Source organism: Nyctibius grandis, chromosome 5, assembly GCF_013368605.1.
Source record: "Nyctibius grandis isolate bNycGra1 chromosome 5, bNycGra1.pri, whole genome shotgun sequence".
NCBI lineage: Eukaryota > Metazoa > Chordata > Aves > Nyctibiiformes > Nyctibiidae > Nyctibius > Nyctibius grandis.
In genome coordinates, this window is record NC_090662.1 from 61,374,181 (window position 1) to 61,397,562 (window position 23,382).

General features: G+C 51.8%; 1 protein-coding gene across 1 annotated transcript; it reads left to right on the plus strand.

The window, feature by feature from the left end:
• Nucleotides 1-5,367: 5,367 nt before the first annotated feature.
• Nucleotides 5,368-18,192, plus strand: MFNG (MFNG O-fucosylpeptide 3-beta-N-acetylglucosaminyltransferase). Its single transcript, XM_068401355.1, has 9 exons — nt 5,368-5,709; nt 10,654-10,702; nt 11,240-11,342; nt 11,431-11,584; nt 12,054-12,139; nt 13,523-13,688; nt 14,240-14,325; nt 15,173-15,258; nt 18,109-18,192. The coding sequence occupies exons 1-8, from the start codon at nt 5,368-5,370 to the stop codon at nt 15,237-15,239; spliced, it is 1,053 nt and encodes a 350-aa protein (XP_068257456.1). The 3' UTR covers nt 15,240-15,258; nt 18,109-18,192.
• The last annotated feature ends 5,190 nt before the right edge of the window (nt 18,193-23,382 follow it).

Sequence of the window (23,382 nt, forward strand, 5' to 3'; positions counted from 1 at the left end):
CTTCCCCTGTCTACCTCACCTCCGGCCCCACGGCGCAGGGAGCACGGCTGTGTGCCAATGCCCCGCCGCAGCTGGAGTGACACTAAGCTTCTAACAAACCTTCGTTTCATAGGAGCTGTACTCTTTATTGCTTGTAAATTATTAACGGAGCCTTTTATTGGCAAACCACATATAAAGGAGAATTAAATACCATTCATAATGGGAATGGGTGGCAGGCTATGGGCTTGTGTGTTACTGGGAAGGTTCGGGTGATGATAGGGTATTTTTCTCCTCCTTTAGCTGAGACCCATCTGCCCAGCCCTCCAGGGAAAGGAGGGAGCACTGCTTTTGCTGTTGTAGGGTAGCAAGTGGTGTGGGGAGGGACAGGCTGAGCATGCCACAGACCAAGCCCCCTCCCATTTCTACTTGTCCCCTGTTTTTCAGTCCCTTGCCTCTCACCAGTGCTGATGTTGGCCAGGTTGCTCTAGGAAAGCCACGGAAAAGCTCACTTGATGTTCTGGCTGGGGTCCTGAGAGCTTTGCATCCCTCTGTGCCCTGGTTATCGTGAAGTGACAAGCCAGCTACCTCATCTTCCTGGGGCACAACAGTGAGACTGAGCCCAGCCACAGTGCCAGGAGAGTGGGGGCAGTGCCCCTCCAATGGGGGCTGTTCTCACCCTGACATGGGGCCGAGTGTGGGTTCAGACTCCGGCAGAGGGAAGATGGAGGGTTTGGGTAGCAGCAGCTGTGCTCACCCACCCTAGCACGGTCCTGACTCCTAACCAATCACCGTTATCAGCCCTGCTATGGCAAAGGGGTGCCAGAATACCCACGCCATGGAGAGGTGGTGGTTGTGGTGGTAGACGGTCTTTCCTGGGGCATGCAAGAGGAAAATGGAGTTTGTGGCTCTGGAAGACTCTGTGGGGCACGAGGGCAGGCAGAGAGCTGAGCCCCCTGATCCTCGGGTCAATGGGAGAAGATAGGCAACCAGCACCAGAGTCAAGTCCTCTCTGTGTCCTCCTCTCCCCTGTGATTAGGGCACTGCTACTGCCATGCACTTTTGAAGCTCTGAGCAAAGATTAATTTGCTGATCTTCATGGGTCCCCTGTGAGCTGTTATTTCAGGCTCTAAACCAGTTGCCTGTGTCTTTTATGAGGACGAGAGTGAAGGGAGAAGAAAAAAAAGAAAATATTTTAACCTGCAGTCACTAAAATGTAGAGCAAAGTCCCAGCTCTGCCCTGGAGCAATGCAGCTCTCCTCCCAGGGAAGGGGGAGCTGGTGTAACACATGGCTCCAGATGAAAGCTCCCAAATGACATCCACTTCAGGGGACGCAGCCCGAGCATCCAGAGCATCCCGGCACAGCCAGCCCCTGGGAGGGTGCTTGCCCTGCAGACAAACAAAGTGGAACTCTTGTTGAGCTGATGAGAAGACAAGTCCCAAAGCAAGCTCCCATCTACCCTGGCATGGATTTGGAGATTAGAGTTTGCATCTTTGCAGGGAAAAAAGTAGCACTTGAGTACCCAGGGAGAACGCTCTGCAAGAGGCACTCTGATTCAGGGCTTGACAACTCCTCCTGCCCCTGCTGGCACTGGGGACCATCCCCAGCCCTATAGCCTAGGCTGAGGGTGGTTAAGAGCAGCCCCCCCGCACCCCCCCTATTTTGGGTAGTCAGGCTGTGCTCCCAGCTTGGTGCTTGCTAGCCACCCCCCCCAACTAAACAGATGTTCCCCAGCACCTCTCTGGTCCATCAGTGTTGTCAGCTGGAGGGAAAGGAAGGAGAAAGAAGGTTGCTGGGAGGCAGGTTGTCACTGCCCAGCTCTCCAAGCAGCACTGCCTTGCCTGCTCCCAGGCTTCTTCCAGGCCCTCTCTTTATCGGTCTTCTCTCTCCTGAGGCTTTCAAAATCCAGCTTCAACTTGTTCTGGACACGGGTGAGATGCAGGGCAGAGGGCTCCAAGGCAAACATAAGGCCCCCCCCGCTGCCCTGCACACCCCAGCCCACCTTCTTTGTACCTCCAGGGGGTGGCTGCCCCTGGAGGTCACGGGTTAGGGAACTGGCAGAATGCAATTAGCAGCCCTGGGCACCAATTACCAGCTGTAACAGCCTTGTGCAAGCCCCTGTAATAAGTCACGGAGGGCACGATTTCTCCCTCCAGGGAGAGGATCGGCAAGGCAGTGTGTTGCTGCCCTGGGAAGCCCTTTCCACGCTGTGCCCCAGCAGAGCTGCAGCAGTATGGGGTCTCTGTCCCATGCACGAGCCCCATGAAGGGTCAGTCAGACCCACCTCGGGGCAGGACTAGGCACTGAATGGCCCCCCCCCAGAAGAAAGAGGTGTCTCACAGCGCAAGAAGCAGGCTGTGCTCACCTCCAGCATCGGGCGCGTTCTGGTTTGTACGTGGTTGAGTCTGACCTGTTCTGCTTTCTGGCACCGTGCTCTGTATGAGGTAGCTTTGAATCACATTTGTATGTCCTTTGGGGACATCACTAAGGATCCTCTGACTGTGTTCCCCTTTGCCTCCCCGATGATCTACTAGGCCAGGGCTGGCAGGTGCTGCAGGATGCCTGGGAGCCATGGAAGTTGCCTATACAGCTGCCTGGGGCTGCTGGCATGCCGCTGAAGCACTCCGAGAGGTTAATTTCTGGTTCAGGAGCAGCGGCTAGCCATGGGAGCAACCCCAGTATTTAGCACAGAGGCAGCAGATCAGTCATATCAGCTTCACATCCCTGCAGTAATATAAGGCCTGAAGGTGAATGACTTCCCCCCTGCCCCAAATCAGTCTAAGAAAGCATTGCTCTTCAAAGGGATCTAAAAATAAAACCTGCAGGGACCTTCCAAAGGGATATGGGAGGTGCTCTGGAGACATTCTTGCTTCAGGGGAAGGCTAGGAGTTTTGGACACTCAGAGAAATACATGGGAAGAGGGAGGAGAAGTGGATTCAGTGGTTTCTTCCTTACAAAAGAAAAAAGTTGTAGCCAGGGACAGGGCTGGGCTGAAAGTGTGTGTGTGAGGCCTGAGGAAACAGCACACGATTTTAGCCCTGCAGGGAGGTCTTCCCTGTGCGTCTGGAAAGTGTCTGTGTCCAGACACATGGTGGGAGTGAGCAACAGAGGGACCCTGATCCCGGCCCTGACCCCCTTTTCTAAGGTCGCATGATCTGGCATTTGCATGGGGGTGCCCTTTGCCACATGGAGCCATGTTCCCCTGACATTTCCCCTGGGTCCCCGTCTTATTACTTTTTTTTTTTTTTGGTATGCTGAGATTGGATGCCCACAGCTTGCAGCTCCCTGAGGAGGTGCTCTGATTTCGGCAGCTTATCTAGAGCACTACCATCCCTGCTGTCCCCATGCTTGCTGCACAGGGAAGCTGGGGTGGGGGCACGGGTATCGTACCCCTCCTGCACTGGCTGCCTCTCTGTACCCCCCGGCTGCTCTGTAAACTGGCCTAGAGGTAGCGTGAAGGGGACCTTCATGGTCATCCACCCCATATCCAACTGAACCAGCAACAGCATGCAGCAATCTGTGGTGGTGACCCCAGAATTTCCTGTCTGCGGTGGTCTTTGTCTTGGAAGGGGCTCTCATGCCTTTTGAAGGTCTCTGATATCCCTCTTCGTGGGGAAAGCCTTCTTCGTGCAAGACTTGCTCAGCTACACTCAGCATGTTCTGTGTCATGGCCCTAGACTGCCCTCCTGGCCTCATTGGCCTTGTTGGGAGCTGGAGGGCTGGGGTGAAGGTGGCACAGGGGAGATGTACAGCCATGCCCAACAGTGAGGTGTGTGTGGAGGGAAGGAGCTGCAGGTACCAGTGTGCTGCTGTGCCTGTGGGACTCTCTGGGGTTCTCTATAGAGGGAGAAGACACCCCCCTTCCTTGCCTGGGGAAGGGGAAAGGAAGCATCACCTCGGACAGCACGAGGGACGAGTTGCTGAGCTCAGCCCTGCTGCAGGGGGCAAGGACCCGGGTGGGATATAAACCCAATGGTGATGCTGAGCCATGGACATCGAAAGGGAGCTGGCAGGCCCTCCCTCGTGCTCTGCTGCTGCTGTACCTGTTCCTGTGAGTGTCACTGGCTCTGCAGCCACCTGGGCAGCAGCCTGTCCTTGGTCATCCCTGGTGTGGAGGCAAGATGGGGAGGGGGGAGGGATGGGGACTAGAGACAGAGGGAAAGGGACACCTTCAAGAGTAGAGAGGGTCAGGGTCAGGGTTGGGGAGATGGGAGTCAGAAGTGGGTATCAGACCCTAGTGTGAGACTCTGGGGTATATGGGGGGTAGCAGCAGGGGACACGCACTCCTGCTTTGGGGAGGCAGGGTGGGGTTAAAGGGCAGGGACAGCGATTCAGAGCAGTGCCCACAGGAAAAGTCCAGGGCTGGGCGAATTCCAGGGGAAACATTGTTCTTCCCAAGAACAGTACAGGACCCTGTGCCTTAACTTCACCCGAGCCCACCCCCGTGCCACCTTGCCCCCTCCCGCAAGAGCGCAGGGCTGGGCAGGGCTGCAGGGACCGGGCTGCGCTGGCACAGGGGAGCGGGAAAAACAGCCGAGAAACAGGTTTGTCCTCCCACATCAGCCGCTTGTCACCTCGGAGATGTCCCAGCCTGGCCATGCCCTGGTGAGGCAAACCCACTGTAAGACCCAGGGCTCCCTCCTCGCCACCCTCCACCCTCCATCCTCTTCCTCCCCGGGGCTGGCGCCCCGCCCCGTGCCCGGAGGCGGGACCGGGGCCGGGGCCGGGGCTGGCGGGGAGCAGGAGCGGGCTGCACGGAGGGAGCAGGTGGGGAGACAGCCCTGCCACACGCGTGGCCCCCGGCCCCTTCCATGCACGCCTGCGCCCGCCGCTCGCCTTCGCCCCCCGCTCGCCTTCGCCCCGCGGCCCCTGGCTCGGACGTGCGGGCTGGTGTCTTCTGAGGAGCTGATGCTTTCGGTCCACACTCCACACCGATGGCTCTGATCTCCTTTGCCACCCCCTCGACCCCCAGCCTGGCACCCTCGGCCTCTCTGCCAGGAGTGGAGATGCTCGCTTTCCTCCTGGCAGGCTGTGCCAGCCACCTGCCAGACGCCTCGGAGTATTTTCGCTACCTCGCTGGGTCGTCGAGCCCTCTGTAAAAATTCCCCCCACTTCACCTGTATCCTCCAGGGCTACTGTCTCTTAGCTTTCTGGTCTTCACCCACCCCATTCCTTGGCCACATCCTATTCAGACCTCACCCTCAACTTGTCCTGCCCCTTCGGAGACTTTGAGAAGAGCGGACAGCTTCACATGGAGGTACGGGACAGCTTCACGTGGAGGTACGGGACAGCTTCACATGGAGGTATGGGACAGCTTCACATGGAGGTACGGGCAGAGGTTGTCCTTGTTTGATAGGATACTGGCTGCAGCGGGAACGGTTTGGGAGCCATGGGCCGTCGCCTCATCCGTGGTCTCTCTGGGGCCGCAGTCTTCCTTGTCAGCGTGGCTTTCCTCTCCGTGCGGCACCATGGGGCTCAGGAAACAGCTCGGTACCCAGGGCTCAGGGAGGGGATGAAGCTGGAGCGACGGAACAAAGTGAGCCCAGAGGATACCATGGGAGGTGGTGGCAGGGGGCAGAAGGACCTGAAAGTCCATCCTCTGGACAGATACAGGACTGAGGGAAGCCTGACCCTTGGGGACATTTTCATAGCCGTGAAGACAACCAAAAGATTTCACCAGAGTAGGATGGAGCTGCTCCTGGACACATGGATATCCCGAGCAAAAGAGCAGGTGAGCGTGTGGGTTTGGGCTAGAGAGGGGGTGTTTGGTAACGTGTCAGGAATGGAGTGTCAGTGGGGAGGGATAAAGGCCAAAGGAAGGAGAGGCTGGGCACTGCGGTCCCACACAGTACTTCGCTTCATTTTTCCTAATTCTTCCTTCTGTTCATATTGAAAGGGGGATGCTACCCCACAAAATATTTCACCAGTGGCTGGTTCATGGGAAAGGCTGGCAGAGATGATGAAGAGCTTGTGTAGAACCTTCCCATGAAGGCTGGGAGCACGAGTGCTCTTAGCAGGCATCACCTGCCCCTAACCTAAGCCTGGCTCTTTTGGCTCTTTCAGGAGGGGATTTAATTTCCCTTTTTTATCCAATAACACCGGGGGGCTGCAGACTGCCTGAGCCACACTAGACTGTCCTTGGTCTGTGTGAAATGGTGGTTTTTCTACCTCCTAGTGCCATGAGTTTGCTAGGTTTCGACCTGAGTGGCTCCCCCTGCCCCTCCATCAGGATGCCCGCATTGCCCCCGGGCACCCTTGGCCCCGGGACGGTGAGGTGCAGCGTGCAGGAGAGCGAGGCTGCAGGACGTGGGTGCAGGAGTCGTGTTTGCAGCCCTGTTCACCTCCCAGCACATCAGCACAATCCATGCCTTGCTTTCTTGGGCAGATCCCCTCATGTGCACGATCGTGAAGTGATGTGGGTCTATCTTTGACTTTTAAAATATTTTTTTAACTGGGGGCCTGACGTTTTCACCCTTTGCTAAAGCAGAGTTTGGAGAGTTTCTTTCCTGTTAGAGGAACTGATGTGGGGCACCACGTTGGTGGTGCGGTGCAGGCTGGCTCACTGGTGGGCAAAAGTACTCCTGAGAGCCTGTGTACTTCTTCCTTCGCAGAGCTGCTCCTCAAGAAAGAAGAAATCCTGTGCTGCCCCCAAAGGGTTTTTTTTTTTCGCCTCTGCTTGTGTGTGATGAGTGCCCAGAAGACAAATTCAGGCCTCAGTGAGGAGGGGGGGGACGGGGGTGGAGTTATTGTGTAGGAGAGTGCTTGAAGCAGTGCAGGGTTTTCTGGGTAAGGGTGGTTTTCCACTTCATGGTGCTGCAACCGTCTGGTCTGCTGCAGTCGTCACAGGAAGCCATGTCCTATTTTGAGCACACTTCCTCTCCTGTCTGTGTGTCCCTCTCAGCATCTGAGATGCCCTGCTTCCTCCTCCCAGATGCACTTCTCTCTGCCCGACCTCAGCCCAGCAGCTCTTTGGAGAAACCAAACCCAACTGCATGGCTGCACTTGTATTAAGATATTGTGACTGGGGCTTTTGGAGTGGGTTTTTAAGGAGCAGCTCACCTTTCCCTCCTCGTGTGTTTAAGAATTAGGTGCCTGGCCATTCTGCTGATGACAGGAATTAGATACCAGCTCCCCTGATTCATCTGACCCTCCCTGTGGCAGGCAACTTATGTCCAAACCTGGGAAGAGGTGTTGAATTTTCCATGCTGCTGCCAGCCTCTAGGAAAGCTTTGCAGACTGAGCAGGAGAATAGGAAGGAAGGGTTAGAGTGGGAGTGTTAGTCATTTTTAAATAGTGTTTTTTCATTGTTATCGATTTTTTTTGCAAGCTCAGTGTTTCCCACCCCGCCCCTCCCCCCCCTCAATTTTCCATGTTTTTCTTCTGCTTTTTTTACTAAATGGCCTTGAGGGTAGGGGAGCGGGGGTGAGGAGAGAGGTAAAGAGAAGTACATGAAAGTCAAAAGCCTTTTTTTTTAAAAAAAATATGCTGCTGCTGGAGCGTTTTTTTGCAGGTAGGGGAAAGAGCTAGTTTTGAAAAACTGATGATATAGAAACCTCGCTTAGCAAAAAAAAGAGAGCTCTCAATTTGCAAAGGACATTTAATTGTTGTGGGGCCAGGGATAGGGCCACCAGACCTGTTATTGAGTCTTTATGGAGAGGCTTTAAGGGCCAGTCTCTGAGAAATCCAGGTCTCAGAAGCCCTGATGTGCAGAAACTGCCTCCTCCTAGGCTGACCCACCATCTTGCTGTCTCACTTGCCCTTACTCATGGCTGGAGACCAATTCAGTGGTCCTTTCTCTGCAGGTGGCCAGTGGGGAACTTTTAGCAGCTGGGCCGTGCTGCTGATGCCAAGCCTGGTTTCAGAGCTGATTACTGCATGGTGTCCTCCCGGAGGGAAGCAACCCAGACCTCACAGGTCAGGCTTAGGTAACCATAACAGGAGGCAGAAAACAGCTGTGGTTTTTATGGCTAGGACAGACTGTACGGGAGCCAAATTAAAGTCCTCTATGTTGGACTCTGTTGGAGTAGATGATAAGAGAGAGAGACATTTCCCTGAAACTGCACTGTTTAAACAGAAGAGAAGACACGCAGCTGGTGGAGATGGGGAAGGGGAAGTGCGAAGTGAGCACTCTTCACTGGACCACACTCTGACTCTGGAGAAGTGATCCACACAAACTTTCCACCTGGAGCTTGATGTGGAAGTCATTTCAGCAAAAGGCCTTTTCCTCAGAAAAGGTTAATCTAAACAGAAGTGTTGGTTTTGATGATTGTTTAGGCTGGGCAGCATCTTGGAGTGGCTTACATTCTTGACCCCAGTAGTTTTGATGGAGATAAGTCAAGGTTTCTGGTCTGAAAAGGCATTTTGTTTGGTAACATAAACTAATTCTAGCACCTCGCCTCCTTTCAGAAACCCAGACATCCAACCGATTGAAATGAAACCTTTGAATGACTCATCCTGGACTGGCTTTCACATTTTGTGTGTTGTGAACACACCGTAGAATTTGAATTCGTTCTCTGGGCAGGACACAACAATAATCCTGCTGAGGTGTTTGGGGTTTCTTCCTGGAGAAGGGATACCCTGGGAGCCTGGGAGATGAACATGGCCCTGGATTGTCAGATTCCACATCTTTATTCCCTTTTCCTATTTTTCCTTGCTAGGCTACTTTCCCAATTTGGGGTGAGGAGGTCTCAAAGTCTAGTGTTTATCCATTGCATGGGCTCTTAGGTTCATGGAGAGCCACCAGGCAAAGCTGTTTGACATCGGTGGCTCCATATCACCACTTGTACTGCCATCCAGCAGACATCCTTTCCCACCCATCCATCCATCTTCACTCCAGAATGGAGGGATGCTTTCCACGCTGCATCCCTCCTCAGGCCCAGATCGGCTGCCCCGCAGTAGCATTGAGAGCCATCCTGGCCCAGTCTCAGTGCACTGAGGCACCACGATGGGAGATCCTGCATGGCCCCATAGATGGTCTGTTGGAGAACAGGAGGGTGGATATGATGGGGAGGCTGCTTCTGTCTACCCCATTTACCTGCAGGGACACAACTGACACCAGGTGTTTCTCTGCTCGCATGTCCCCAGCAGGGACAGTAGATCTGGCATGGCCAGAGAGACTTTCTGAATCTCTTCCCGGTTCCGTTAGTATGGACAACAGCAGCTGGTGTCTCCCTGAGGAAGACCTGAGTAACTGGGCCAAATGGTCTCCAGGCAGGTTTTTAGCTGGGGGCCTTCTCTCTCTCCCCCATCCCAGCCATTGTGTGTGGCTTTGCTGAGGGACACGTAGTGGTGGTCACTCAGATGCCAGCAGCAGCTGCTGTTCCAGGTTGCCTGCTCTCAGGGGTGTGAGGGATGGAGAGATGAGGATGCAGATGAGGATGTGCTATTGTGATCTCCTTCAGGACAGAGCCAGGCCACATACTCCGGCATCTCTGGAATACTGTAGCCAGGTGTGCTATGGAGACCAGAGTCCAACATTTCTGCTTTTTTTGAAAATGGCAGAAAGTTTCAATGGTTTCAGAATTTTTTTTTCTTAAGACGAATATTTGTCACAGTGGAAATTTCTGGCTCTGACACACCGGCGAGGGAAATCCCGTGCCACTGACAATACCTGCCTTGCCTGAAGATTGTGATATGGTCCCCTGGCCCAGAGCGACTCCTTTACTTGAGGCTTAGCTAATTGCTTCTTGTCCCGTGATCACCTTGAAAGTGGTTTTAACTAAGAGACTTTACTGGTGGGGTGGGGTAGGAACGTGTGCGTGGCCTGTTGCTGCAGCTCAGCTGTTGGAGGGTAATTCGCCAAGTTGCTGTAGCACCTACATTTGGGATCACAAAACCATCCTGCTGTCTCTGCTCGAGCCAGGTGGTCTCTGAGGGTCCTTCATTGCGTTCTTTTCATGTGCAGAACATTTATCTTACCACGTCCTCATGGTGGGGCATATCTCCCAAATGCTGGGTGGGTTTGGGGAGACTTAGAGACTCTCGTCTTCTCATCAGAGCCTGTGGGAGCAGTGACAGCTCCTGGAGCTGTTGTCTGCCTGCCACATCCCCTTTGTCCCTGCCCAGGTGCTGCATTTAACCAGCCTGTGGGCAGCTGGTGGAGAGACTGTTTACGGCTCACGACTCCTTTTTGATTTAATGAAAGCTCATTTTCTGCCTGAGGAAAGCTTTTCTCCATCAGCCCTGATCCCTGCCTGGCCCTGAAAAGGGGGAGATGTGCCTCATAATGGCAGCGAGGGGGATTAGAGGGGCCTGTGGGTGGAGGAAGAGGAGGAGGAGGAGGCGGGAAGTGGCAGGGGCTGTGCACACTTAACACACAAACACATGTTCTCCTTTTAACCTGAGCATCATTCAACCACAGTGCTTTCTGCCACTGGCACCTAAGCCAGGGCTCCCTCACCCCCTCACTTGGTGTCACAGGTCCCCTTCTCCCTGTTCCCAAGGTGGTGGGGCAGGGGGGAAATGAAGCCACACAAGCGGTGATGATTGTACCATATGGGAAGGGAGAGTGTGGCCAACTCTCTGCTCAGCTGCTGCCTGGGAGGGGGACACAGCAGCAGAGGATGGAGTAGGGTGACCATGGTGAGTGTGTCCAGCTGTGGGGAGAAAGGAGTGGGTGGCCAGGAGCAGCACCAGCTTCAGCCCTGAGAGTAACCTCCTTTCCTTGTTTCCCCAGACCTATGTCTTTACTGATGAAGAAGATGATGTCCTGAAAAGAAAAATGGGTAACAACCTGTCCTATAACACCACCTCCCCCCCTCCTTCAGCCTCTGAACTGCCATGGTCTTGGGAGGGGGTCCAGCCTGACAGCTGGCTTTCCTACACCAGCGCTGCCTCTTGAAGCACACCCCTCGCCACATCCCGTGGGAGGACCCCAAGCTGCAGCAGTGATGATTTGGGTTTTTTGGCTTACCCCAGGACATGCAGCCAACTGAAGGCAGGGTGCTGTCTGCCTTAAAGAATCCATGGGTAGAAGCAGCCCATGAGAGAGCTCTTCAGTTCCCACACCCTGGCTGGCAGTGAGCAGGGTGGAAGTGCGGTTGGCAGGTGTCCTAGACTTGGCCAAGATGCTTGGCTTTCTCCAGGTTTCATCTCCTGGTAGGGGGAAGGATGGAACCCACATCACCATGGGTTCGGATGCCTTTTTGGGGGGCCATGAGGAGGTTGGCTGTGAACAAACCCCTTCCCTCCTGCCCAGAGGTCCTGCCCATGACTGTGTGAAGTGGGCCAGCCCTGAGCCACAGCTTTCCCTCTCCCGGCAGGTGACCACGTGATCTTCACCAACTGCTCTGCCGAGCATAGCCACCTGGCCCTCTCCTGCAAGATGGCTGCTGAATTCGATGCCTTCCTGGCCAGTGGCCGTAGGTGAGGCAGGGCTGCTGTGAGGGGACCCCTGAAAGCAAGAGGCACTCTTCTTACAGCAAACCTCTTGTGTCTTCCCATCTCCCCCCAGCTGGTTTTGCCATTTGGATGATGACAACTACCTGAACCCTCGGGCCCTCCTGAAGCTCTTGTCCTCCTACTCTGCGACGTGGGACATTTACCTGGGGAAACCCAGCCTGAACCGACCCATCCGGGCCTCTGAAACGCTGCCAAACAACCAGACGGTACAGCCCATGGTGGTGGTGAGGGGCCAATGGGTTGTTTTTAGTGCTCTGGCTCATCGGCCGTAGATGTACCCCAAGGAGAGACAGGTCCCAAGAGCAACAGGCAACAACTGAAAACTCACCAGTCTTGTCTAAACATGGTTGTAGGTGTTGACTCAATCCGATCTACCTAGAAGAAGAGTCCCATGTTGCTGCTGCACCTCTGGGTACCTGTCTGCCAGGAGATAAGCCTGCCTTGGGCAGCCCACCTGCTGCTGCCAGCAGGAACTTGGCTGCTCCAAATAGGAGAAGGTCAAAATCCATGCTGTACTGCTGGCAAGTCCTTCTTCTGGGCAGCAGTCAGGGGGCTGGGGTAACAATAGGGCTGTGTTTATCCTGGCATCAAAGCTGGATTTCCAGCATTCCCATCTCGGGAAGTATGGTATCATCTGAGTCTCTGCCATTGATTTTCTTTGCTGTTTCTCTCCAGAAATCTGTGCGCTTCTGGTTTGCCACGGGAGGGGCTGGGTTCTGCATCAGCCTCAAGCTGGCAAGCAAGATGGTGCCGTGGGCCAGGTGAGCTGTGCAGCTGGTGAGTACAGGAGCCTTTGGGGATGAGGAACATGGCTGCACATTAATTCCTGGCGGTGTCAGATCTGGATTTGTGTATGTGGTGTTTGCAAGGATGCTTGCAAGGGTGCAGAGTGCCACATGCTACACATCTGCAAGCACGTGGGACTGGAAGAGGGATGTAGTGGGTGGCTCTGTCACTTGATTAAAAAACAGGCAAGAGCAGGCACACGTCAGCAAACGTGATCATACGATCATAGGATGACATGCTCCCCTTTCCCCAACTCCTTTCAGCTCTTGGTTATTCCTCCACACTCCTTCCCATCCCTTTCAACTTCCTTTGACTCTTCCTAAGTGCTTTCCCTGTCTGCCTATCTCCTCTCCCCTTAATCTGCCTCTTTCCAACCTCCTGTAACTCCCTCCTGAGCTCATTTCCCATTCCCCCACCCCGAACGCTCTTCAGCTTCATACAGTGGCCACTGTCATTTCCTCAGCTCGGTGCATGGAGAACAGAGGTAGGTCCCAGAGTCTCGTGTTAGCCCAGCCTACAACAAGATGATGCTTTCCATGATACCCTAGGTTATATCACAGGCTATATGCACATGTACTGATAGTCAATGGCTGTGCCAGTCTTAAACAGATCTGTGCATACCCAGAAAGACAGATCCAATCCACACCAGGTGGCTGGTTTAGCTGAAGCTCATGATATATATTTTATGATAGACCCAAACAGGAGGATGATCTGTGATCTAGATTAAAATGGAAGTGGCATGGATAGGTAATGCCTAAGCTGGCATAAAGTCTGCCACTACTGTATTAAAGTGCTTAAAACACATTTGAACTAGGTGAGGGGTGTTATAATAGACAGTGCTTCATGCTGTGTGGCTGCTTCCAGTTACAGGAGCCTTAAAATTGGGTTTAGCCTATCATCAAGGGATGGGCAAGTGTGTGGTGTTACATTACAGTGGAGCCATGGATAGCTTATTCAAGCTGCACGAGACTGTCCTGTTTCTTCTTCCTCCTGGTCCTGGACATGTGGTCCCACTGTTTCTCTCATGCTGGCTTGTCTGACTCCTCAGGGCTCCGTGCAACTCACCAAACAGGTGGAAAAGTGACTTGGCAAAGTCTGCCAGCTCTCTGCATCTGCTCACTGGGGAGCTGGATATGTATCAGGGACAGCACCTGACAATTGGGGGGACAGCATGGCTGGGAGTGGTCAAAGAGCAAACACATTCCCAGATCTTTGCAGGTGGAACTCAGGGATTTCTTGCCTAGTTCCAAGATTTACTCTGGTTTTCAATTAAGTCCTTCATTTATCTCACACTCAAGTGGATGCCTACATCCCCCCACTACCCTTTTCCTAACCCACGCAACCCTACCCTTTTCCAGTGGCAGAAACTTCCTGAGGACTTCAGAGCTCATCCACCTGCCGGACGACTGCACTGTGGGTTACATTATTGAGTGCAAAGTCGGCGGGCAGCTGCTGCCCAATGTGCTTTTCCATTCCCACCTGGAGAACCTGCAGCTCATCCCCCCTTCTCGGCTCATGCAGCAGGTGAGGAGGGGAAATGGAGCAAGAAGGAGGTGTGTGAGGAAGGAGAAGTGGAGGGGAGCTTACAGGCACATTGCTCTGTTGGTGGCACTGACATGGACTGAATCAATCGTCTGCTCTTTTGGGGAGGCTTTCCTGTCAAACGCTTCTTTGCAATAAGGAGCAGATGTTGCCTGCAGCACAGATGCCAGTCACAGTGCCTCTGGGGTCAGTGGTGAGGAGCACACGTATGGGGAGTGCTAGGAGGCTTGAGGGCATCCTTGGGGGAACATGGCACAAGGACAAGCAGAAATGATGAATGACTGGGGAAGTGGCTTTGACATGGCACCATGTCTGCCTTGCGTGGGGAGGTAACAAGGGGTGTATGGGGCTTGGAGAGGCAAAGGACTAGCATGGTGGACCATCAAGGGAAGGAAGACAGGAGAGATGTGGAAGGCAGAGGCCAAGCCAGCAGAGAAGGAGCCAGAATGGGAGCTTCGGTCACCCAAAGCAAGTTCCTTGCTCCTGAACTCACCTCTTCCTTCCTGCTCCTTTCTCACCACCCCACTTTGCAGGTCACCCTCAGCTACGGTGTCTTTGAGAACAAGCTCAATGTTATTGAACTCAGCGGTCCCTTCTCGCCCCAAGATGATCCCTCAAGGTACGGGGCATGAGTGCTCTGGGTGTTGCTGCAGTGTGAGCCCTCAGACAATAGGCTGGGAGGGGGAGGCAGCCAAATGGGGTGCAGGAGGTCTAGAGTGAGGGACAGAAACCTTGCCGTCACATGGCTTATTGGGTGAGGGTCACACTAGCATTAAGCTGTTTGCGAACGCTTACAAACTTTGCAAACCTTTTTGGATGAGTGGGAAGAAAAGGAGTATCAAAACATTTTATTTGGACAATTCCTGAGCCAAAAGCATTGCCATTTATTTCACATGTTGAGACTGAACAAGCTAACCTTTTACCCCTGGGACAGGAACAGAAATGTTCTTTTAAACTCAGGAAAGGAAATTCAGCTTTTTCATTTTTGCTGAGAAAACTGAAGGGAAAAAAGAAAAAGGTTCACTTCAGGCTGACTGCAAGCAAAAGTGTTCTTTGATTTACTTTCTCTGCTTTGAGTGAACAAACCTAAAGTTGTTATTTGCAGAGCATGGGTAGGAAGCTCCTGGGTGGAGATAGCAGGGGTGGGAAGCAGCTGGGCGATGAAAAGAGCATCAACAGAACCATGCACTGGGGGCTGGTGCAGTGCCCATCTCCCTGCCTGTGATCAGGGTGAGCCATGGGCTTGGGCTACATGGGCCAGAGCTGGATTCAGGTGTCGGAGGGAGGCTTGGCTGCTTAGCTTTGCTGAGAAAAGACATCTTGAGGTGAACAGCCAGTCCTGGAGCTCTGTAGTGCAGGGTGGGTGCCTGATGTGGGATGGGACATGGGGGAGAAGTCTTCCATTCTCCAGCTGTGCGCTGGTGTAAAAACTGTCACCTGACCTTCCTTCACTCTCTCCCAAACAGGTTTCGATCACTGCACTGCCATCTCTATCCTGACACCTCCTGGTGCCTGCAGACTATTGGCTGGTGATGCCTGAGCCTCAGCTACTGTGGGTCTTGGTGACGTCCATTCACCTTGTGCATGTAGGGGGTGGGACACTGAAGAAGCTTGGTGCTCCCAGTTTCCCCTTTTTGATGGTGGTCTTGGGGCTGTGTGATGGCTTTTTTGGTCCTCACTGAATACTGGTGACACAGGGCAAGAGACAAGATTTGTCCCAAAGAAGGATAGCATGGGCTGGACACGTGGATGGGCTTCCCATCTGTGCTGGGATACGTGCAAGGGATGGGAGCAGTATGCCTTCCTGAGCAGATCAAGGGCTGGGTGGTGACTGCTGGGCATCTGGGTAGAGATGGAGACCTGCTGCTGCTCCTTACTGTGGATTCATCTTGCTGGACTAGAAAGGCCTGGGGTATGGGTAAAAAGTGCCCAGCTGAGGATGGCTGATAGCATGTCGTGACTCCAGCCTCTCTGAGCAGGCCCTCTTCTTCCATATCTGCCTGTGATTTCCCCACCACCCACTCTTCCCAGTCACAGCCCCATTGGCTGAGTCTCTGCTTAGTCAAGGTCTATAGAAATGGAAAATGTGACTATTTCTGTGCTGAACGAGTGCAGGAAATGCGTAGTCCTTTCCTGGCAGAGGGGAGATGGGCAGGAAGTTCAAAAAATCAGGAATCCCCCTCTCTGCCGGGACAAAGGAGAAGGTGTGGGGTTGGGGAGCCAGGAGGAGATAGATAAAGATGAGGATGGTGCCTGCACCGAATATTGAAGGCTTGATCCTGTATGGCTCTGCATTATTCCTCTCTTTTTACCTTCTTGATATGGGGTCAGGATAATCTCTTGCTCTAATTACCAACCTGTCATCTGAGATTAGGCTCCAACTCCTACCTGTGAGAGATGAGACATAAAGGATTAGGACTGGCTGAAAGAGAGGAGAAAGGAAGAGATGGAGAAGGAGCGCTCAGGAGCGGATTAGAGGTTACAGCTTTATAATCTTCTCTGTGCCCTGACCAAAAAAATTAAGTCATGAAGGAATGGAAACAGCAAGGCAAAGAGCTTTTAATCTCTGCGTTTCTTTCCTCCAGATGCTAAGAGCAGCTTTCTGCTTTCCTGCTGTCCCTGCTGAGCGCAACAGGGAGAAGGAGCAGGCCCAAATAGGTTACAAGCTTTCTGGCATGTTTGTGGAGAGTCTTTTTCTCAGTACAGAGCCTAGCATGAAAGCTGGGCAATTCTCCTTGCTGGGAATGAGCTTTGGCACCATTTTGTCCTTGTACACACAGTTAAACAGCTGGGGGAGAGTGTCGCAGGGAAAGCTGAAATGCAAAGAGGCCGTTTTAAATGATAGGTGGTGCCACAAACAGGTATTTCTCTTTAAAGAGCCTTTCAAAACACACTGCTGGGATCCGTGAAAGATTCCTGTAATCTCCAGATGAAAGGACAAATGCCCTTTCTCCGAAGAGCTGCTCAGCTTTGATGCTGCTGATGTGACTAAGCCTGCTGCTGGTGGGCTGGAAGAGCCAAGGGCAACTATCACTGGCCTCTAGCGTTTTGAAAACTGGCCACCCTGTCACCTCCTCCCTCTGATGCCCAAGCACCAGCATCTCCTACACAGCAGACACGAGGTTTAAAGGAAAGGCATCAGAAAGACCTTCCACCTCTGCAAATCTAGAAATGAATGAGCACTTTAATTTTTGGAGAAGCAGAAAAGAAAAAATAAAAGAGCCCTGCTTTCTTCCCTTGCACAACATGCCTTTGACCTGGAAATTCATCCTGAGCAGGGACAGGGGCTAGCTGATGCCAATGACCGTTCCTTGAGTCGTGCAAAGCACCTGGCTCACACAGTTACGTGAACCTAGGAACCATGCGGCTCAAAACGGAGACACCCAAGTATTGGAAGACAGGTGCAGCACAAAGAAGTCCTGCCCCACAGGGCAAATGATTTGGCTTGAACTTAACCAGAAGATGAAAAATGCTTCTGTGAGAAGAAATGAGGCTCTTCAAGAAAAATTTGCACTAGCCAGATATCTTCTTTTTTCCCCATTCAAACTCTCATCTGTGTTGTTAATCAAGCCTTTGAGCTAAAAAGCCAGTCCTATCTGTAGATGTTCTGGTGACAATCAGAGCAAAATGCGGTTCATGTACCCGGAGAAGGAGAAGAAACTGATAGAGAAGACTCCCTTGCCCAGGGAAAAGCAAGGCAGAGAAACTGGAAACCCGCTTTGGATCCTGGCCTCAGCTGGTCTGAACTGGCCTGGTGCCTTTTGCATGGCTGAAGATCAGATGTTAAATGGGTTGAGTCCTTGAGTGGCTGCATGGGGAGTGGTTTAAGACTGGACTTCGTTGCTGGAGCAGTTAAGTGTCACTTCTGTGGAAAATATCTTGTCTCATAAGGAAACTGAGAACAGATGAGAAGACGTCTGGGGTAGGGCATCTCTTGGGCTGTAGAGATGAATGACAGAGAAGTCTTGTTATGCCTGTGATGACAATGCACTGGAAAGAAAATAGCTTCTTGGAGTCGACAAAAGAAACCAGGTTTTCTCTAAGAACAGAGAGACAGCTTAAGGGTACATTCACCACATGAAATCTGATCAATGTTAAAACCTGAGTTAAAATTAGTTTCAGGAACGGTTCCTGCCCCTTGGGCTTGCTGTCAGATGTTGTGGTTTTACAGTCTCATTTTCCTAGTTTATTAAAATGTTTAGCTGCTTGGGAAAATAAGAAACAATCTCACGTGAAACTTTTCAGAGGACTGTCTTTTTTTATTCTCCTTCATGATTTTCTGATGTAACTGTTAAAGTTTTTGGAAAGGTTCCATTGGGCCTATTAAATTTTTTTCTTTCTCTTTTTCTTTTTTTACATCTCTCTCTCCTTCTCTCTCTCACACTTCCTTTTCTCATTGCAGGAAAAAAACCCCTATCCCAAGAACAAAAAGGAATGGAGATGTGGTCTTTTTATTTTACTGGGAAAAATGAGGTCAAAGTCGAAGGTGGTGGCATGACCCTGCTGTTGAACAACATTAAGTGTCATTCAAGATTTCAAGTAGAAAGACCTCCACCTGCCCAACACCATAGCAACCAAAACTATTAATGGTGTTTAAGCTGTATACTGAAGATTCAGAAAAAGGAGAAGGAGGGGAAAAAAGCAGTTACAGTATTTGAAATGTAAAGTATTAAATGAGGCTTTCATGTTAACAATATCCTTTCTTCTCTTGCCCCTTAGCTGTGAAGAATTTTTATAAGGAAACCCCTATTTGACAGTGCAAGAAAATGCTAATGACTATCCTTTCTTTAGGGGGAAAAGAGAAGTTAGTTGAAATAGGTGGGAAACTGCAGTTGTTGCTAAAGGCTTGAAGGGGAAGGAGAAGAACAGCAATGCTAGACAATGCTTCTGTCCCTGGTGCCAACTCCTCTTAACAGATTTCTAAGCCACTGTGGGATTTACTTGACTTGTACTCAGATCGCAGCCTTCAGCTCTTTCCACAGGCCTCTTGCTAAAGATGCAGCCTTCAAAAGATGAGCAGTTTAGTAAACAGAAGCCAAAAGGTGAGAAATAGGAACAAGAAAAGGGAGGTTGGAAGGAAAGAAACCACTAAGCAGGACCTTGGAGGGGAGCTTAAACAGTGCATTGAAAGTACTGTTTGGGAGCTGCCCAGCAATAGTGGGAAAGGGGTGTTGCCTGCAGCCCCAGCTCTGGACGTTTTTGTGATCAGGACAATTGTAGCCCACCAGTGCCAGAGGGGATGCCAGCCTGTGAGTCAGAGTTCACCTTGGAAGAGGCGAGATGAGGTTGGTTGGCCCCAAACCTCTTCTTTTTATTGTCTTTTTTAATAACACTCCAGGGAAGTCGATGTGTTTTCATCTGACAGTTACACTCAATTCCTTACAGCAGATTTGGCCTCTTAATTTCGAGGCTTCCTTTGCCCTTGCTTACAATGCAGGCTCATCAGACAGTCCAGAGGTGGGACCAGCATCTCTTCTAATTCACTTATTTAATTTCTTTGTCTTCAATCCCTGAAAAACCCTACAAGACAGCTGGCTTGCCCTTTTGCACCACTGGCCACCAGGGCTGTACACACCTGAGCACACTTCTGGGGTGGATGCAAAGGTGAAGGAGAGTGACTGACTCCTCCATTTGATAAACTGCATAGGCAGAGAGAAGGCATGGACCATCCTCATGTTCTTCCTCAAGGCACCTGCTAGCAGCTGGGTGCCAGAGGTGGGATTTCATACTAACTGGGACTTTCTTCTGTCCCAAATACCACTGGGCTTATGGCTCCACTGAAGAGGTTGTATTATGTAGGCATAAGCAAGGCCAGGAGAAGAGTAGCATCACAAATGTACAAATAACTGTGTCTGTTTTCACCAGCTGGTGCAGGAATTTTTCCTCTAGACTTTCTGCCCAATTACCTGGGAGGTTAAAGGAGTGCAGGGCTGAGCTGTTGTTGCTCAGCTGCTATTGCCTTTTTAAGGCTGTTCCTTGACAGCCTGAGATTTTTGTTGCGCCCTGTTTGATCCAGCTTGAACTCCAAGAAAGCTGGGAACTCATCTCTCTCCTTGTTTGAACTGTATGTGATTAATTACAGGCCCCAAGAATGGGCTCCTTGCCTACCTCTAATGTTTAAATTGCCTTCCAGGATTTTGCAAGGCTAAGGAGCCCCTTCAGATGTTACATCTGACTGTACCTCGGTCAAGCCTCCCTTGGTTTTGCTGGGAGTTGCATCTGATTCATAGTGAACTTTGAGAACAAATTAAACTGAGTGCTTTGTACATGGATTTGCTGACCCTGACCCTTCTGCTGCTGCTTGAGAAGAAGACACTGTTTATTTTAGCAACATAAGAAAAAGTGCAACTAAACAGGGCAATTGGATGGGGAGAGATGCCGCTATTCTGAACCCCTGCTTTCCCCATCCCACCCCTAGAAGTGGGGCACAGAGAGAATCTACAGCCAGTGCCTTTGGCCCCAGTGATTCAGGTGGAGGATATGCCATGAAATATCCAGCATTTGCACTGGCAGAGAACCCAGCAGCCCTGGTTGTGAGCCAAGGCCGGCTTGTGCTTGGTGCAGGACAGAAAGAAAATAGTCCTATCCTGAAGCACTTAGAAGAAGAGACAGGGTGGGGAAGGAGGGGAGGGCTTATCAGGACTTGATAAGAGAGTATTGTCACATATAAGCAGGGTGAACAAGATGGTCTCCAGGACAGTGAGGGGAAGAGTTCAGGAGCAAAGATCCCTCTCCACCCAGAAATACCATGAAGCAACAGATCTGAAGGAAGGCTGATACAAGCACATGGAAAGGGAGAGGTGAGGGATGAAGAAAGTGGTTTGGATAAGAGGAAGTACCAGAACAAAATCCACATCCTCTTCATGGCTGTGTTGGCAACTGATGAATGCTGGCCTGAGGACTGGTACCTTGGGGCTTAGAGGTTCAACAAAAAGAGGGGAAAGCTGGAAAGCAAAAGGCAAGGACTGTCTTCCCCTACCCACACATTCAACACTGCCCTGTGGCTTCTCACTCATGGCTGCCCCAGTAGTGTAGGAGGAGATGTGGGGCTTGGAAAGAGCATCAACCTCTACTCTGTGCTGTTTGTCTTCTGCCTGGGGACACCACACACAACTCAGCTTTCATGAATGCTCAGGGAAGCAGCAGTCTGGGGACAATGAGCAGGAAGGATGTGCTGAAAAGACTCTGCCCCTTCCTCACTGCCCCACCTTCCCCACATTACCATCAGGTTTGGCTGGAGCGAGGCCAACTGCAGAAGCTGGCCAAGCTGTCTCCACTTATGATGGTGTTTCTTCTAGTGTGCAGGGGAGAACACTCCCCTCCGGGCTCTCGGACAGGCCTGTTTCCCAAAGGCATGGTGTGGGGTGCAGACATACAAGGTCTCGCTGCAGCTGGTAGGGAGAACAGGGCCCCTCCATATCCCCCTCCCTTTCCCCCAGCATTCAGCTAGTGTTGGACGGTGTCTGTTTTTAGAAAAATCGCAGAATCAACAGCTGAGCTGATTTTCCAAAGGGACATATAAAACAAACAGCCTGCCATCTGCTATATTGTCCTGGAACAGCGGCTTGGAGGGTGGGGGAGAGGGAAGGAGGAGAATGAGGGGAATGAGAAACAGAGGTGGGGGAAGAGGGTGGGAAGGAGGGCAAGCAGAAGAGAGGAAAAGGCAGAAAGGGGAGGCAGGGAGGTCATGGGGGGGAGAGGAGGGTGAAGGTGGAGGCTGAGGGAGAGAGATAAAGAAGGAGGTAAGAAAAAGGGAAGCTGTGTGAAAGGGGATGTGGTGAGGGGAGAGGACCAGAGACAGGCATGGGGGCAAAGAGGGCTTGCTTAAGATCACACTATCTGGATCCCTGTCAGCGCTGTGAGCCACAGGGGCAGGCACTGCCAGCACCCCTGTCCTTGCTGAGCCAGAGCCTGTCTGCAAAAGAAACAAACTGGACTTAGTGGCCTGGATAATCGCTCCCCTTCCACCCACACAGCCCTGCCTGCTTGCCTGCTGTACACCCCCCGCTCCATGTTGGCTTTTATTGAGTGCTGCAGGGCAGGGATTGAACTCCAGGTTTGGCAGCAGAATAAATAACAGCAACATTGGCTCTCCAGCCCGGAAGGGAGGAGGGCTGATTTTAATCAAAGGTAAATAACAGTCAGTATTCTGTGACCCTTAATCCAATTTCCTGGAACTGGAGAATAATGTTCCAACTTAGACACGTGGCGCTGGCCCACAGGAGTGGGATGGCTACTCAGCTAGCCAGCTGCTAGGCACAGCACAACCAAGGAGAGCAGAACTGAGGGAGATGCCACAAGGCAGGTAGTTCATCCTAGCTGGCCTGAAACTGTGCTGTTGTCTTCTGTCTCTTCCTTGTGCATTTTCCTTGCTTCAGTCATCCCCAAAGATGAGACTGGTGTGCTGGCAGGCAGCACATCCCCATGAAATGTAGGCCCAGTTGATTAAAGGCTCCCTCATTTGCTCTGTTGACCCAAGAGTTGGGGGCCAGCTGCTGTCCCACATCTGCATCCCTGAAGGGCATTTTGCCTTCCATGGTGACCTGGAGAATGGTGATTATGAGGTCATGCTTGCTGTTATATGGTCATAGTAGGAATCACTATGGGTTCCTGCTATATGTCAAGTGTGAGCAAGATTTCAGCATTGGAAAGAAATGTTTGTGTTGTTACTAGTCTGGTAACACAAGGGTCTGTGTGATTGGAGAGTTTGCCCTCTAACTTGCTCACATACTAGAATCACAGAGAGTTAAGGACGTGGTGCTATTGAGCTATTGGGAGGTTATGTAGTCCTGCAGGAGGGCCAGCCACCTTACACCCCTTCTGTCAGATGTTTTTCCAACTGACTCTTAAAACACATTCTTTGGTGCAGACTCTTGGCATCAGATTGGAAAACCACGTTGCTGGTAACTAAGTACTGGTACCAGGTTGATCTTTGAAAGACAGGTTTGTTCTGCAACTCTGTGCTAACACCAGTTTGTAGCTGCCCGTGGAACAACTCTCTCAGGCTCTTGGGCACTGCTTTCTCCTCTGCGGGGCAGATGATTTGCAATTCTCTGGAACAAAAATGGCCTGGTGAGGCCAGGACATGTTTGGAAAGAGGCAGAGACACATCCTAGAGCTGAGGACAGAGGAGGCCAGCTCCTTTGCAGCCCTTTCATCTTGCAAAATGACCTGGCACTCCACAGGAGGGGCTTGAGCTGCTGTGGAGACAGAGCACCTGTCCACTCTGTGGGTGGACCATAATTTTAAGACCACTTTTCAGATGAAGCCTTTTGTAAGCTTCAAGGCTATGGTGAGAAATCTCCTCATCAAAAGCTTCCAGGTGGCAAAAGTGGCCCAACACACACAGCACTTGTGTGACTGCCAATTCCTGGTCATACAATCTGCAGAGATCAAGTTCAGGTGGGACAGCAGAGTCCATCCTCCCATCTCAGTCTCTGCTCTTCCAGTGTGGATGCTGAGAGCCCGGGATCCAGCAGCAATGGGGACAGAGAGCACTCAGACACATCCAGGGCAACACAGGCTAGAAGTACTGAGAGTTTAGCCTGAGGAGGAGCAAGGTCTGTCCTGCTCAGAGAGGCTAGGAGGGTGGCTGATCCTTACAATGCCCTATACAGACAGGTCAGAAATGCAGCTCCAGAGATGCCTTATGCTCATTCAGCTCCCCAGCCATGGG

What these genes read in the sequence shown, in the direction of transcription:
- MFNG (XM_068401355.1), top strand. Translation starts at nt 5,368, where the DNA reads ATGGGCCGTCGCCTCATCCGTGGTCTCTCTGGGGCCGCAGTCTTCCTT. An exon ending in TGTCCTGAAAAGAAAAATGG is followed by an intron (nt 10,703 to 11,239) that starts GTAACAACCTGT and finishes CTCTCCCGGCAG; the next exon opens with GTGACCACGTGATCTTCACC. An exon ending in AAGATGGTGCCGTGGGCCAG is followed by an intron (nt 12,140 to 13,522) that starts GTGAGCTGTGCA and finishes ACCCTTTTCCAG; the next exon opens with TGGCAGAAACTTCCTGAGGA.